The following is a 16088-nucleotide window of genomic DNA, read 5'->3' on the forward strand; positions in this document are numbered from 1 at the left end:
ATTTGCGTATTTTTTGTGTTAGTGTTGCACTATTTGTGTGTGTGTGTGTGTGTCAGAGAGAGAGAGAGAGAGAGAGAGAGAGAGAGAGAGAGAGAGAGAGAGAGACCAAAGAAATCAATTTAACAAAAAATTAAAAAGATAATATCCTCTATAAATAAAAAATTACCGGTCAAACTAACTGATGTGAGTGAAGAAAAGAGACAAACAAGAAAGAAGTTAGTAAAACCAGGGAGAAAAAAGTAGCTTCCCTTGAAGGAAAGTATCGATGAGTTCTAGAGCTCGTACAGGCTGGTAGCTTGGAACCTCATGGCCTGCTCCTCTCACTGTAGCAAATGTTAGGTTACCTTTGTACACTACACTGTATCCACCAACCTGATCAAAACAAAATGGAAAAACCTCATTTCTATTACTTTTAATGTTTGAAAAGAATAAGTATCACAAAATGAAGGATATTGTAAACAAATTCTCATAGCAAAGTAATTCATCGGGTGTTGGATACCTTACCAATACACCAAAAGCTCGAGAGCTGATGGAATGCGTTAGGCAAGGCCCTTTAAACCTGTCCCATACCAGGCTGGGTCCCACCCATTCCCATACCTAGGCAGGCCCCCACTCAAGACCGTAACAGTTCACCACGATTTTGCATCCGCTGTCCTCGGCGGCCCACTCTGTGACGGCTTTTACTCGGGCCCTTTCCAGGTAACCCTTTCCACAGGTCGCCGCTTCCATAACTCGAACACGGGACATGGTGGCTGCTCTGATACCAAATGTTAGGTACCTTACCAATACACCAAAAGTTCCATTGAACGCGTTAGGCAAGGCCCTTTAAACATGTCCTATACAAGGCTGGGTCCCACCCAGTCACACATAGGACGTGTTCTGAAAATTTACTTCCATTTCAAGACTAAAGAAAACAACGTGTTGGCTTTTCCCAAGAATATAAATTAACTACATAGTAGGATGAAATGATGAGGTTTAGTGCACCCAACTCTTTCTTTGATACATGTCAATATATGTATTATATTTTTGTGCCCTGTAATGTGCCCCAACAGAAAACAGCTCCAATCATTATTCATAATAATCCATATATACAAAGCATATATGACAGCAGAGCTCCAACTGAGAAATGAAATAATGGTGAGACAGCAATCAAGAAAATAATGATGAAATTAGTTTGGAATTGGGATTACCTCTCCGTTGTTGTACCAAGGGTACCATGTAGTCTCCACTGGAAGTTTAAGCTTTTCCAAAGAATATCTAGAAGAAGTAACGGGAACCCGACCATCTGTGTCCCCACTGCATCTCAATGCAAAACCCAATTAAATTACCCACATATTCATATACCAATATTTGGTTTTTATATAATTGTTTCAATTCCAATTAATATTACTAAAGTGTTTGTTTTGGATATTGAAAATCAATTGTGAGTTCAAAACTGATTATTGGAGTCAAAATAAAACATAAAGCTTTGTTTGTTTAGATTTTGACAACCAATTATCAGTCCTAAACCGATTATTGGACTCAAAATCATGTTTAATTTTGAGTCCAATAATCGGTGATTATTTGGGACTCACAATTGCCTAGATGAATCCAGGTTAAATAAAAGATGATCAAGTAATATTGATTGGTTGTCCGTAGAAACTTTACCTGAAAACCCAAGTGCGAATTCCATTGCCCATGAGCTCCTCCAGGAGCGGTATGATGGTCGAAGGGCTGTCATTCCATCCAGGGATGACATCACTGTAATTCCAAGTGACGCATATTCATTATTTTTTTTCTTCTTCTAAAATATCAAGGCGTCTCAATGAAATAAACAGGGACGGAGGAGCAGCTACGTACATAATAAACAGGAAAAATTCTACGACACAATTTTACCAATAAATTCGTAATCTGTAAAAATATACTCATTAATCTTCATGAATCATGGTGTAAGCAATTTTTTTATAACATTTTTAAAAATATTTTCAGGAAGTCTTTTACTGTTAACTATGCAAACATATAATTGATAATAAATTTTTTTTATTGACTAATACCCTTTGAGTTATTCTATAACCACGACTTTTTCTAGCCCACAATTTTTGCTTTTCGATCGTATCTATGTGTGAAATTGGAACTGGTTTAAAGCTAAATATTTTTCAGGAAAAAAGACATGATTTTAGAAGTGATCGAAGGGTATTTTAGTAAAAAAATTCTAGGGTAATATTTGAAGACTTTTCAGAATATTTTTCGCAAAGATAAAAAGTTTTTCTCTAGTATTTTAAATGTGGAAATATATTGCCGTATTATCAAGATATTTTAAAATCTTGTATATTTATAGCAGGATATAAATTGATATATAGGTATCCATACTGATATAAATTGATATATCTGTATAATCATTAACCGATATTTTCTGCTCTTTATAACCTTCCTAATTAGGAAATATTCTGTATATTAGGTTGCGGGATTTGCTAGGCAATTTCGCGGAAATTAATTTCGGGGCTGGCTTTTGCATGTGAGAACATCCACACAGGTTGACTTTTTGGCAGATTTTGTCTTATTCATTTAATTCATCTGAGGTGGGTGTTCTATCATGCAAAAGCCAGCCACGAAATGGCTTTCTGCGAAATTTCCTAGCAAAACCCTTAGGATGCATAAAAAAAACAGATGAAATAACTGTTGGCTATATCCTAACAACCACAAGGCCCCACTTGTGCCGCATGCACGTGATTTTCTTGATTTCTTTTGGCCATAATCATACTGATGAGATGTTTGCTTAGGCTCTGTTCGTTTAAGATTTTGAAATCTGATTGTGCGTGGGTGCTAAACCGATTATTGGACTCAAATTTAAACGTAATTTTGAGTCCAATAATTGGTTTCGCACTCATAAGTGGTTGATATTTAAGATTCCACCCTAAATTTAAACCTTAGTGTGAAGTGTGAACAAAGACTTGTGGGTCAGCTCAACGGTCAGGATTGATATTTAAGATTCCACCCTAACCAATGATAATCATCATAGAAAACATATGGTGAAATGACGAAAACACCCCTGTGAGGATTTCTGTGTGAGATGAAATACTACCTGCAGGAATCCCATGGGTAGGAAACCTTTGTAAGGTTAGCATGAAGTGCTTCTTGGACTTCTGGGAGATTTAGATAAGAGTAGACGTAGTTATCGCTGCAGGGATCAAAATTAAATACCTGCATCCAAATAATCCGACAGAAAATTCTTTACCACTTGCAATCAAACCAGGAAAATATAGTTTTTTTAGAATCAGTTTGTTGATATTAACAATCTGACTTGCGAGAAAATTCCTTAAAACTTGGAATCAATATGATTCTCCACCTCTTTTTTGGTTCTTTACATTTGTAATGAGGGGTGATCCCCATCATCCACCCCTCATTGGAAACATGAAATCCACAAGGCGGGTCCCAACTTGGACTACCTATGCTGCAATGAATACTCCGATCGAATGATCCCAACCATCGGATCAAAGTTCATCGAGGATGTATAGGCAGTGGGCCACAGTCAATTTACCAAAAGTAATTTGCCCACCAATCTGATGACACATATTTTGGGCAACGGCAATCAACTGCGGTAGCTACAAAATGGACGGCTGGACGAATCAAATGTGGAAATCGTACTGCGCCTAAACATTGCTTCTAATCAATCACAGAAAACAATATTTGGATGCTACAAAATTTGGTTAGCAAATAAGATTAGGGCAGTGATATTCCCTCCAAGCCACTATGAACCCAACAATTAATTTGTTGAGGATCTTTGAACAAGGTAGGCCCCACCTATACTATAAGATGCTCCAAGCCATCCATTTTATGGGCCACCTGCTCAAAATCATTTCCATAGGATGATCGCAAGACTCCGATCTATAGAGGTTTCATAATATGCAGTTTCTCTTTAGATCAGGGCTAGGATCATCACAACCTATATAAGATGTGTTGTACAGGCTGTGGACTAGAAGAGAGGGGGATATAACTGCCCGCAATTTATTATACTAGCAACAGGCACAATGGTGAACAGGAGAGAATTTCTAAAACATTTGCATATATTATCTCGTAATAATCATAGGGAAGTGATATATCCGCCCCTTTTGATTACTTGGGACACCAGCAGTGTATCAATGACCGCAGAGTGATGTACTACACTGCTGCTGGGTGTCCCAAGTAATCAAAAGGGGCGAATATATCACTTCCCTTCGAAAATAATTTGGATATCAAAGATTATATTCAAATTTGTAAAAACCAGCTTCCAGGGATTTCAGCAAAGTACATGTACGGCTGCGCAGGAAAAAGTGGAAACTGCTTTGACTTTGCTGAAATCAACCACTAGGAGTGCCCTCGAAGCTGATTTTTCCAAGGGCACCGTTCATTCTATCATTAATAACAAAATGATATGAAAGACCCAATAACAAAATGCTTTTGGAAAGGATCTTACCGAAGCCTTCGTGGGTTTGTCGGTTAGACCGGAAGAGAGGCACAGAGGAGCATAGATGTTGTAGATATCAATGCTACTAAGAAGACTGTCTGCTTCATCGGTACCCTTGTAGCATTTTTGGGAGATGGTTGCATTTGGCGAAAAATCACAGTACTTATGGATTTGATCAATAGTTTGATCTGGTATGAGGGAGTGAGTCCAGAAGTAATCGTACATTCCTAATTCGTCCGTTTCATCGTTGATCACAGCATTACCGATCTACAAGAAGTAAAAAAAAATGTAACACTCAGTGCCTAATTTCTTCCACAGTAACAAAATTCTTGGATTCTTTGGATTCGTTGTTGCAACTTTTTTATATGTTCAAATTAAATTAAACGAGAATTTTACAAGTTAAACTTAATTTCGACTAATAATTCATTATACTAATTTATTATTTGTAAATCTCTCGAGGAATTCAAAATGATTGAAAGGTACACTTAATTAAAAACTGAAATCACATTCTAATTACAAAATTTCCTTTTTTGTTTATCTTATTTAGAAATAGTAATTTTTCAAATATTTTTTCCTTAATATCTCTCCAACAATTCATAAATTTTTCATATATTTGCGTCCAAGAATTATTTTCCAATCTGAACAAATTACTTAGCATTCTTCATATCTTTTTAATGATATAGTTAATTGTGGTATATAGTTATGTATTGTAATGTAAAGAGGCTTCATATCATATTTCTAATAAAAAAAATCCTATAATTAAAGAAATACTGCAGAATCACAACAACGGGGGTGGCTTACCATGATCCCTTTAAGATTGATGAAGGTTTTGTTGGCCAATTTGTTATGCTTCAAAATGCTATGTGCAAGCTGTGGTACATAATGTCCAGCATAACTCTCACCCGCGATATAGAAATCCCTACTCTTGTATTCTGGGTACCTCTCTAGCCAATTTACCAAGAAAATAAAAGCATCTTCAGCTGTTTTAAGATCCCCGCTTGAGCTGTAATCCGATGTAGTGTTCGAGTACGAAAATCCTACCCCAGCAGGCGACTCCAAGAACAAAACATTCGCCACTACAAATCTCATATTACTAATCAATTCAGATGGACAAAAAAAGAGAGAGAAGAAACTATTATTTGCATAAAAGAAAACCTTGAAACACCAACCTCTATTCCATGCATATGGATTCCTAAAGAGCGTTTTACCGTCGCTATTGACTCGGAAGGGCCCTAGTTCCTCCATTGCTCCATACCCAAGAGAAGAACATCCAGGGCCTAGGAAGAAAAGATAAAATCACCTCACAATTCCATGAATTTAAAGCCATGTTTGGCTGCCATGAAATTTTTTTCCGTGGAATTTTAGTTTATTGAGGGAGGTTGGGAGAAGTATAGACTCAATGACGGTACGTAAGGATGAAAAACAACGAAAACAAAAGTCTAATCAAAATACAATTTATTTTGGGCAGTGATAAATTGACTCCCAAATATCTTAAAAACAAGGAAAATAAATTTTTTTCCCTACTTGAAATCCTTGGACATGGGATCTCAAGTCTCTTCATCTCCCACCCTACCTAGCCCTCCTTCAGCATTGATAAACTAATATTCCCTGGAAAAAATTTCATGGTTGTGAAACATGGTCTAACGATGTGATATAGAGATTAGTTACCTCCATTGAGCCAGAGAAGGAGAGGCTTGGAAGAAGGCTTAGAACCAACAGATTCAGCAAAATAGTAGAAAAGCGCCCGACCCGCCTTGTCATCGACAGTAATGTAACCACCATACTGTGTAAAATCGACATGTTCGGGTTGGCCCGGTAACTCTATGATCTTGTCGTCTTCCTTTGATCCCTGCTGTTGAACAATAAGATCTCTTGCTGTGTTGATTTGAGCCTCGAAAAGGTTAATATTGTTGGTGTTTGTTTTTCTCTGTAGCCTCTTTGCCTTCATGAGGGCCTTAAGAGCTTCTCCTTGCCTTGCATCGCTTGGCAAAATAACCAGCGAGAGGAGGAAGAGGAAAAGAACTAGATTGGACTTCATCTTTTTTTTGCTCTAAGATTTCTTTGGAAAGAGGGTTTGTTATCGTGTATTTATAGAGTGAAAGATTTACCTACCGAAAAATTAGATTGAATGATATACTTAACAATAAATTGCGTGTATTTTTAGATATTAAAAGATACTTACGGTTTTGGATTTCTATATCCAACGAAGCGTGGGGGCGCTTGTACTCAAGTAGAACGAATTTTCTATATTTTGTTCTCGATCTTTAATAACTGCATGGATTATTAGTACTAATCTCCCAGGGGAAACACTTCCAAAACGGGATTTCGTTTGGAAAATAAAGACGAAAGTAGAATTGACCGACAATTTCTTCAATTTTACATGTTTTTTCAGCTCACTTCCTTGTCTTTTGCACATGTGTCACAACATAGGGATTTCATCTTTATCTTCCAAAGGAAATCCCGTTTTGCTAGCAGCCCTTGTATGTGGGTATCGTCCAAAATTTCCCTGCTGTTCCTCTTTTCCTATATATAAATCCTTGGATTGAATCCAACGACTAGCATTAACCCTACCATGGGAATTTTTTAACATCGAGACCGGTTACATTATGAGGGGGCCACGTCATCTTGGTCCCACGCATGTTGGCATGAAGCCCACTAGGTTGGAGGGAGAAGATGTTCAAGAGAAGAAAATTGTTCTCTTGATGTCAAACACACAAATAAAGTAACCAAAGTTGTTATACTATTCAAGACCCTTCAAATTTCACTAAAATCGCTTACATATGAAGAAGATACATGGCTCAAAATATTGCCTATACTTCAAATCCGAGATTAATAAGACTTAATTACTCATAGCTTCCCTAAGCTACCACTAGCACAATAACATATGAAAAGTAATGACTTGTACAATTCCAAAACATAAAACTAAGTCCATAGAACAATAACTCCTAAAAACTAGTCCAATCTGGTCAAGACTATCTTGCAAGCTCCCAATGAAGTAACAATTTCCAAGACAATGGAAAAACCAAGAGTTAAGTAGTCAAGGGTCAAGTGGTCAAGCTTGCATTTCCAACAGCCCCTCTTAAGTTAGACCACTACCATATCGAGTTTTGTCTTCATCTTGATGAATGTATCGGTCTTCAAAGCCATGGTAAAAATACTCACAATTTGATCATGAGTTTTGCAAAAACAAACGCTGACAACTCTATCATTTACTAAGTCTTGAATGAAATGGTACTTGATCCTTATGTGCTTGCTTTTGCCATAAAAACTGGATTTTTTGTGAGTGAAATCGTCGAACTATAATCACAAAATAAACTTGTACCTCTTTGTTGCGGATGTTTGAGTTCTTCTAAAACCCATCGTAGCCAAAGAGCTTGACAATCCGCCGAAGCTAATGAGATGTACTCTGCTTCCGCCGTAGAAAGAGCAACAATCAACTGCTTCTTTGATGCCCATGAAATTGCACCCGAACCAATGTTAAAAATATAGCCGGAAGTACTCTTGCTATCATCCGCACTTCCGTCCGAATCACTATCACAATAACCAACCAAACTTGAATCTTTAACTTTTCCATAATGAATCCCATGATCAGCCGTTCCACTTTCATACCTTAAGATTCTTTTACCGGCTTCCCAATGACTTCGTTATGGTGATTCCATGAATCTACTAATCATACTCACTAGAAACATAAGTTCCGGTCTTGTGGCCGTTAAGTACATGAGACTACCAACAAGACTACTATAAAGAGTTGCATCAACTCCTTTCTCATCCACGTTTTTGCATAGTTTCACGTTAACTTCAATAGGTGTGCTAATATGTGTAGCACCTTCCATTCTAAACCTCTTTAGCAAATCTTTTGTATACTTCTTTTGAGAAATAAAAATTCCATTCTCTCTTTGGTTGACCTCAATACTAAGAAAGAAATGCAGAAGACCCATGTCGGTCATCTCAAATTCTTATATCATATTTCTTTTGAATTTCTCACACTTGCTTGAACTATTGCCAATAGAAATCAAATCATCAACATATAAGCAAGCAAACAAAAACTCACATTAGGTACTCTCTTTGATGTAGAGGGTGTGCATTCATAAGGACACATTTTGAAATCATTCTTCATGAAATATTTGTCAATGCGACTATACCATGCCCTTGGTGCTTGCTTCAAGCTATATAAAGCTTTCTTCAATCGCCACACTTTGCTTTCTTCACCTTCCTTCATGTACCCGGGCAGTTGATCAACATATACCTCCTCTTCAAGAAACCCATTCAAGAATATCAATTTGACATCCATTTCATAAACTTTCCAACTATTTTGCGCCGCCAAAGCTAGAACCATACGAATTGTCTCAAGACGAGCAATGAGAGCAAACACTTCTTTGTAATCATTGCATACCTTTGCTTGTAGCCTTTTTTTACTACTAAACGATCTTTATACTTTTCAACTTCACCACTTGCATTCAACTTTGTCTTGTATATCCACTTCACACCAATAGTCTTTTGCCCATTTGGAAGATCTGTTATCTCCTAAGTATTGTTCATTTGAATGGAATACATATCTTGATCCATTGCTTGCTTTCACTTTTCTTCTTGACATGCCTCCTCAAAACTAATTGGATCGGCATCGGCAAACAAAACAAAATTCATCAACTCTTCGTCGGTAATTCTCTTATGATTTTTGTCTTCTTTAGAGGGTAATCAAGGCTTGTTGAAGACGATGAATAAGATGAAGCTGAAGAAGATGGGGAAGAATAGGGAGAGTTAGGAGTCCTAACCTTTTCATTTCCTTCAATTCTACCATCATGAATATCTTTGCTTTCATCCATATTTACAAAAACTTATTTCTTTTTCTCACTTTGATTCCAATTCCAAGATTCTTCTTTATTAAATTTCACATCCCTATTTATGACAATCTTTTTAGTCATGGGATTGAACAACTTGTACGCTTTTGAACTTTACTATACCCAACAAGGATGCATTTTTCAGGTTTATCATCCAACTTTCTTCTAGTTTCATCCGACAAGTGAGAGTAGGCAATACTACGAAAAATTCTCAAGTGAGCGACACAAGGCTTATGACCACTCCAAGCTACTCGAGGAGTCATACCTTGAACACTTTTTGATGAAACCCGGTTCAAGAGATAGCCACCTATTTATAATGAGGTGGAGGATCCTACAGAGGATGACGGTGTAGTACATGATGTTTCAGAAGAGCAACAGTATAGCATTACTACTAGGACAGAGAGGAGGCAAATTAGGCCGTCTCATAAATTTGGCTATGCAGAGTTAGTGTCCTATGCAATGGCCGTGACAAAGACTATAGAAGTTCAAGAACCTGTTACTTACCATGAAGTTGTCAAAGGTAGCCATTCAGCTCACTAGAGTAATGCTATAAGTGACGAGATTGAATCTCTTAAAAAAAACTATACTTGGGAGCTTGTGAAATTACCTAAAGGCAAAATGGATGTTTGTTGCAAATGGATCTTCAGGAAGAAGGAAACTCAAGGATTGATGATGTGAAGTTTAAAGCTTGTTTGGTAGAAAAAGGGCTATAGTAAGAAAGAAGGTGTGGAGTTAGTGTTCTTGCTTGTTGTGAAACATAGTTCTATCCGAGTATGGTTTGCTATGGTAGCTTTGTTGGACTTGTAGTTAGAGCAACTTAATGTGAAGAGAGCTTGCTTGCATGCTGAGTTTGAGGAGTAGATTTACATGTGTCAGCTAGAGGGGTTTGTCATGCATGGAAAAGAAGACCATGTGTGCTGGTTCGAGAAATCCTTGTGTGGCTTGAAACAATCACATAGATAGTGGTACAAGCAGTTTGACACTTTAATGCTTAGAAATGGTTACACCAAAAGTGAGTATGACAATTGTGTATATTTCAGAAAGCTCTCAGATCGGACATTTATATACTTGTTGTTGTATTTTGATGACATGCTCATTGCTGCTAGAGACATGTCAGAAATCAACAACTTAAAAGCCAAACTTAGTGATGAGTTTGAGATGAAAAACTTGGGTGCACTGAAGAAGATTTTAGGAATGGAAATCTGGAGGGATAGGAAGCAGGCAAGTTGTGTTTGTCATAGTAGAAATACATAAAAAAAGTGCTGGAGCGTTTTGCTAAGCAGAAGTGTAAGATAAGTACGCCACTTTCTGCCAATTTTATAATTTCATCAGGTTTCTCACCACATACCGAGGAGGTTGAGCACATGTCACGTGTTCCATATGCTAGTGCAGTTGGTAGTATCATGTATCCTATGGTTTGCACTCACCCTGACATTTTGCATGCAGTTAGTATTGTTGGTAGGTTAATGGGGAATTCGAGAAAGGAGCACTGACAGGCTATGAAGTGGATACTTCCGTACTTACGTGGGACTTCAGATGTTGACAGGAGTAGTAGTATTAGCAGAAATATTTGTGGGTATGTGCATTCAGATTTTGTAGGTGATCTTGACAGTAGGAGCTCTTTGACAGGGTATGTGTTTACTCTTTGAGGTAGTGCCATTAGTTGGAAGGCAATATTACAGTCTATAGTTGTGTTGCCTATCGCAGAGGCTGAGTACATGTATAGAGCTCCTAGAACCCCACATATATGGTATGTTGTATCTTTAATTTGAAATCTTAAAATTCTTATTAGAAAACCAAACCAAAATTCTTCTCAGAACCACATTTGATAAGGAAATGAGAATCACTACCTAGGAAAGGGCCTAGGACCCTTAATTGACTCTGATTTAAGGCTTAGATCTAACCAAAGTACTAGATTATGCTAGGTTACGTGAATGGAAGGAGTTAGGCACCATCCACACTCAGAAAATCATAGTCTTAAGAATCAGATCTGCTTATTTTTGAAATCTTAACTGACAAATTCAAAAAACTCCAATTGATTTGGAAATGTTTTAAAACATTACTCTCTGGAAAATTCGTACCTTCATATGAATTTTGAATCTGTTCGTAAGTTATCAATTGTACGAACAGACAGTCATTTGTACGTTTGTGTGAATTTTGCCACCAGATTTGAATTTGAAAATTCCAAAAAAATCAGATTTCGTACGAATCTGAAATGTACGAACATAATTCATATGTCTCAGACCAAATTCGTACGTTTCTGATTTCTCAAGAATTTTGCATAATTTTCTAGAAATTTTGAGATTCAAACTCTAATTGTATTATTAGAGGTTAATTAGGAACTAATTACTATAGAATTACCTATTGAATCTCTGTAAAATTCAAATTACATTGAATTCCATCGAGGATACTTGGGAATTGTGGAAGAATTATCCACAATTATTAAGATCTAGCATTGGATCACACTGGAATTTGATTTTGAAACCTAAATCTAGAAAATTCTATCTTAGATCTACTAGAATTGGGAGAAAACCTTGAGAATTAAGGCTGGGAAACCCTAGTTCCCTAGATCCCCCCCTAAATCTAGGCTACACCATGTTAGAGGATTGAAATAAAATGAAACAAGGAACCTATTTGAAGTGAAATTCCGGAGAGCTCCTGTGAATTCTGACGATCCAAGTGGCGGCGCTCCGATCCCTTAACTATCCTTTCTGGCATCTATGTTAGTTTCACAAGACTTGTCCTTTCTTACCCAAACATGGTAAGATGATCTTCTAAATCTACATGCATAGTTGAAATGACCAAGTAAACCACAATAATGACATGTAGGAATGGATGACCACCAAGACTCGACTTTCTCCACGACTAGCCCTTGCTCTTCTTGCTTCAAGTGTTGATATGAATGTAACCTGTCTAAATCACAACACTAGCAAAAGCATTAGCAACATATAATCAATTTGAGCTTGTAGATCATCAAAACATAGGTAGGGTTGAACCGTTGGGCTTACAATGAGAATGGAAGAAAATAAAGCTCACTTAATGCCTCTTGATAGGCTAATACAAACACTCAAAAGCTCACACTCTCTCCAAAAGATTACACTAATAAAAGCCCTATGGAGATCCTCTTGTTGAATGTAAATGTACAAATCAAAGCATAGAAGTGGATTTTGGGAAAACAACCTTAGATTTCAAGTTTAAGCTCACAAGGATATGAAATGATCTTGCAAAAGGTTGTTTAGTTGGTATAGGATAGGGTATAAATAGCCCATTTAAAACTTTTTGAGACCGCTCCGGTCGCCCGCACTATCGAGCGCTCTCTTTTTTATTTTCAAATTCTTATCGCCGCGGTTGACCAGGTATGTCGCGGTCGTCCGCAGAGAGCAACCTGGACTTTTTTATTTTTGTCCAGATCCCTATTCGCGGTCGCTCGGCCCTATGGCGGTCGACCGGCCCGCTATGTTTTGGCAAGTGCTGGATTTTCAGCCACCTTGCCGCAGTCGCTCGGAGAACCCCGGTCGACCGGCCCTATTTGAAAATTTAGTTTTAAATATTAAAATTTCAGGGACTTGGGCCATGGTCTTTGGGCTTTTTCCAAGGTTTTCAAACACCTTTTGGGGAGTGTGGATGGTTTCTAAAGATATCAAATTTGTTTTAAGAAACCATTTTGAAAATCTTTGAAAGTGCAAATACATTTAAAACAAGAGGACTCCAAATACAACCTAAAAAGATAAAACCTTGAGTCTTCTTGGATTGCTTGGCACCTCCGTACTTTCTTAGACATCTTGAACTTGCGAGTGAACTCTTCGACATGATTTGGTTCTTATGACATCCTCCATTCTTCAAATCATGTTGAGTGGTACATGAGGTGTCACCAATGCTTGTTCAACTCCATGCTTCTACTAGTACTTGCTAGGCATGCTTGTGGGATTTTCAACTTGAGCTATTTGACTTGAACATCTTCCAAGGATGATGTCTCCCATGTGTGTACAAGCTCTTTGGTCCATTGTGCATGTTGATCCTCAAGCCATGTGTTGTGTTCAGTTGTGTAATGACGATATGACATGTCACGTTCTTGTCTAAGACACAACACTCAAAGGCAACATATTAGTCCATAAAGACTAATAAATTTAGGTTTGCTAGAATCAAAACAACAAGGGAAAGGTGAATGTATGAAACCTTGGGAACTCTTGGGCTTACAGTGAGCCCGTTACGACGCGTTAGCTCTCCAGGGCAAGTCTGTCTGAACACGGTAGCCCTTTCAAACCAGAGTAAATCCGTCAGAACATGGTATCTAACCTAAGTGAACTAGTTATGACGCGTTAGGTCTCTAGGGCAAGTCCCTCTGAACACGGTAGCCTTTTCAAACCAGAGTAAATCCATTTCCACATGGTATCTAAATCTTAGCGAACCTACGACGCGTTAGCTCTCCAGGGTAAGTCTGTCTAAACGTGGAAACCCATTCAAACCAAAGTAAACTCGTTTGAACATTATATAAAATCAGAGCAAACCCGTTGCGACGTGTTCGCCCTCCAGGATAAGTCTGTTTCACCTCGATGACCATCCAAATCAAGATAAATCAAATCCATGCAATGATCTTGCAATCCAAATCAAAGCCTGAGCAAGTCCATTTGTACACAGTGTATCTCGTCGAAATCAAGCACTATTTAAAACACAGTCTGAAATTAAGATCATGCGTACGATCTATCACATCAATCACCAGGTGCCAAGTTGGCATTCCTGTCATCAGTGTCCGCACTGGATGTCAAAATGACATCCCCCGAGGTCCCTCCCCAAATCAAGTGTCCTTAACCTGACCCAGAGGTCCCTCTCCAAGTCAGGTGTCCTAAATCTGACTTCTGATGACCCTCCCGGCTGTTAGTAACGACGTCCATCCCTGGGCTCATTCTAATGGTTGTATTTTCAAAAACCGTCGACGAGAGATTTCCACTCAATGACCTGACAGCAAGGTTCCTCGGTGAGGGCTGCACGCCCTAGGATTCGATGTGAGGCTTGCAAACCTATCATTAGTCTCCAATGACAAAATTTTGCGGTCTCTTTACTTTGGCATTCAGGTACCTTGCACCCTCTACCAAAGAGGCGCATCTGTAGACACCCAATTTCGTCAAGGAAGTATTAGTGATAGGTGACGCGAGGAAGAACCTTATGACGAGTTCCGGAGCACCAGTTGTGTTTCTCTCAATCCCTCTTCTCTCTCCCCCCCTCAGGTGTATACACTTTCTTTTGGTGTATTTCTCCCTTTTTCAAGCCCCGCACCCCTGCAGAAAATCAGACAGAAACCCTAGTTAGCTTGCTTTAGAAGAGAGAAAGTAGAGAACCACTAGGTAGCTCCTTTCGGATGTCGGCACTCCGCCGAATTTTCGAAGGTTCAGAGCGTCTTTTTTTCTTGTTTATGTCGTTCTTCTGCCGAATTTCGTAAAATTTTGAGCTACTTTTTCATAGTAGCGTCATTGTTCTCCTGAAATCTCGACAAACTCGGAGGCAATTCGACTATACAGTGCCGTTATGTCGCCGATTTCTCCGCAGCCTTAAAAGTCCCCCTTTCAGCACAAGCGCGGTAGCGCTGCCGAATTTCAAAGAACCGAACGCCCTGTTCTCAATATAGTGTCATGGTTCTGCCGAAATTTTGGCAATCTCTGAACCTCCCCCTCCAAATAAGAGTGGTTACGCTGCTCAACTCTCCAAATGATAAGAATAAACCCTAACAAATGTAAATAATGTAATCCATTTACTTTTCTGTTGTATATTTACAGAATGAATACGGTCAGTTTCATCATCCGTGATGTCAAGCCCCTTTATCTACCCCTTTGCCATCTAATTCGAGTTAATTTGCGTCGTGAGTAAGTTGCGAAATCAGGCTCTGCCGCAAGCAACTTACGATATCAATCAGATTAACTATATTTACTTTTCTGTTGTGTATTTATAAAATGGATACATTGGGTTTCATTATCAGTGATGTCAAGCCCCTTTATCTGCCCCTTTGCCATCTAATTCGAGTTAATTTGTGTCATGAGTAAGTTGCGAAATCAGGCTTTGCCGCAAGCAACTTACAATATCAATCAGATTAACTATATTTACTTTTTGTTGTGTATTTACAAAACGGATAAGGTGGGTTTCATCATTCGTGATGTCAAGCCCCTTTATATGCCCCTTTTGTCATCTAATTTAAGTCAATCTATGTCGTGAGTAAGTTGCGAAATCAGGCTCTGCCGCAAGCAACTTACAATATCAATCAGGTTAACCATATTTACTTTCTGTTGTGTATTTATGAAACTTATAGGGTGGGTTTCATCATTCGTGGTGTCAAGCCCCTCTATATGCCTTTTACTAATTCCAGCACTTTACAGCTTTCTGCACAAGTAAGGTACGAGGTTGAGATGTCACAAGAGTCGTTCCGATACGGCCGATACCTTGTGGCATAAATCCCTCCGACTTGCTCTTTACTTTCTGCAATTTACAGCTTTATGCACAGTAAAGTACGAGGTGGTGACATCATAGGATCTCGGGCGCACAAATTGCCCCCTGAACTTACGATATAAATCCCTCTACTTTACTTTTATTTTCTGTATAGTAATTTTCCGTTTGATTTAAGTTAACCTGATCATTGCGAGTTCCTTTCAGAGCCGTAAACAACTTACAACATCGATCCGGTTAATTATCGCTTATTTTCATTTTCTTTTGTAAATTCACTCCATTTACATTCGGAATTAAGCATAATCTAACAAGGAAAATAAGATCAAATCCTTTTATTTTAAATCCTTCCAAAATGCCAATCTAAGTTAAGAGACCAGATTAAGCCGGGCGAGAGG

General features: G+C 38.3%; 1 protein-coding gene across 1 annotated transcript; it reads right to left on the bottom strand.

Annotated features, from left to right (window-relative positions):
* Positions 1 to 103: 103 nt before the first annotated feature.
* SCPL40 (serine carboxypeptidase-like 40) lies at positions 104 to 6465 on the bottom strand. The gene is made up of 8 exons (XM_077362418.1): positions 6092 to 6465; positions 5593 to 5700; positions 5225 to 5499; positions 4433 to 4690; positions 3062 to 3180; positions 1648 to 1740; positions 1191 to 1296; positions 104 to 372 (listed from the first exon to the last, which is right to left on the bottom strand). Exons 1-8 carry the CDS (start codon positions 6459 to 6461, stop codon positions 217 to 219), a joined length of 1485 nt encoding a protein of 494 aa, XP_077218533.1. The 5' UTR covers positions 6462 to 6465; the 3' UTR covers positions 104 to 216.
* Between the last annotated feature and the right edge of the window lie 9623 nt (positions 6466 to 16088).

The sequence above is a fragment of the Tasmannia lanceolata genome, unplaced genomic scaffold (genome assembly GCF_043159265.1).
Source record: "Tasmannia lanceolata isolate RefF3 unplaced genomic scaffold, GAP_Taslan_0.1 ptg000019l, whole genome shotgun sequence".
Classification (NCBI taxonomy): domain Eukaryota; kingdom Viridiplantae; phylum Streptophyta; class Magnoliopsida; order Canellales; family Winteraceae; genus Tasmannia; species Tasmannia lanceolata.

What these genes read in the sequence shown, in the direction of transcription:
- SCPL40 (XM_077362418.1), bottom strand. Translation starts at nt 6,461, where the DNA reads ATGAAGTCCAATCTAGTTCTTTTCCTCTTCCTCCTCTCGCTGGTTATT. An exon ending in TCAATCTTAAAGGGATCATG is followed by an intron (nt 4,691 to 5,224) that starts GTAAGCCACCCC and finishes TACTTCTTGTAG; the next exon opens with ATCGGTAATGCTGTGATCAA. An exon ending in CTTGGTACAACAACGGAGAG is followed by an intron (nt 373 to 1,190) that starts GTAATCCCAATT and finishes TGTTTTGATCAG; the next exon opens with GTTGGTGGATACAGTGTAGT.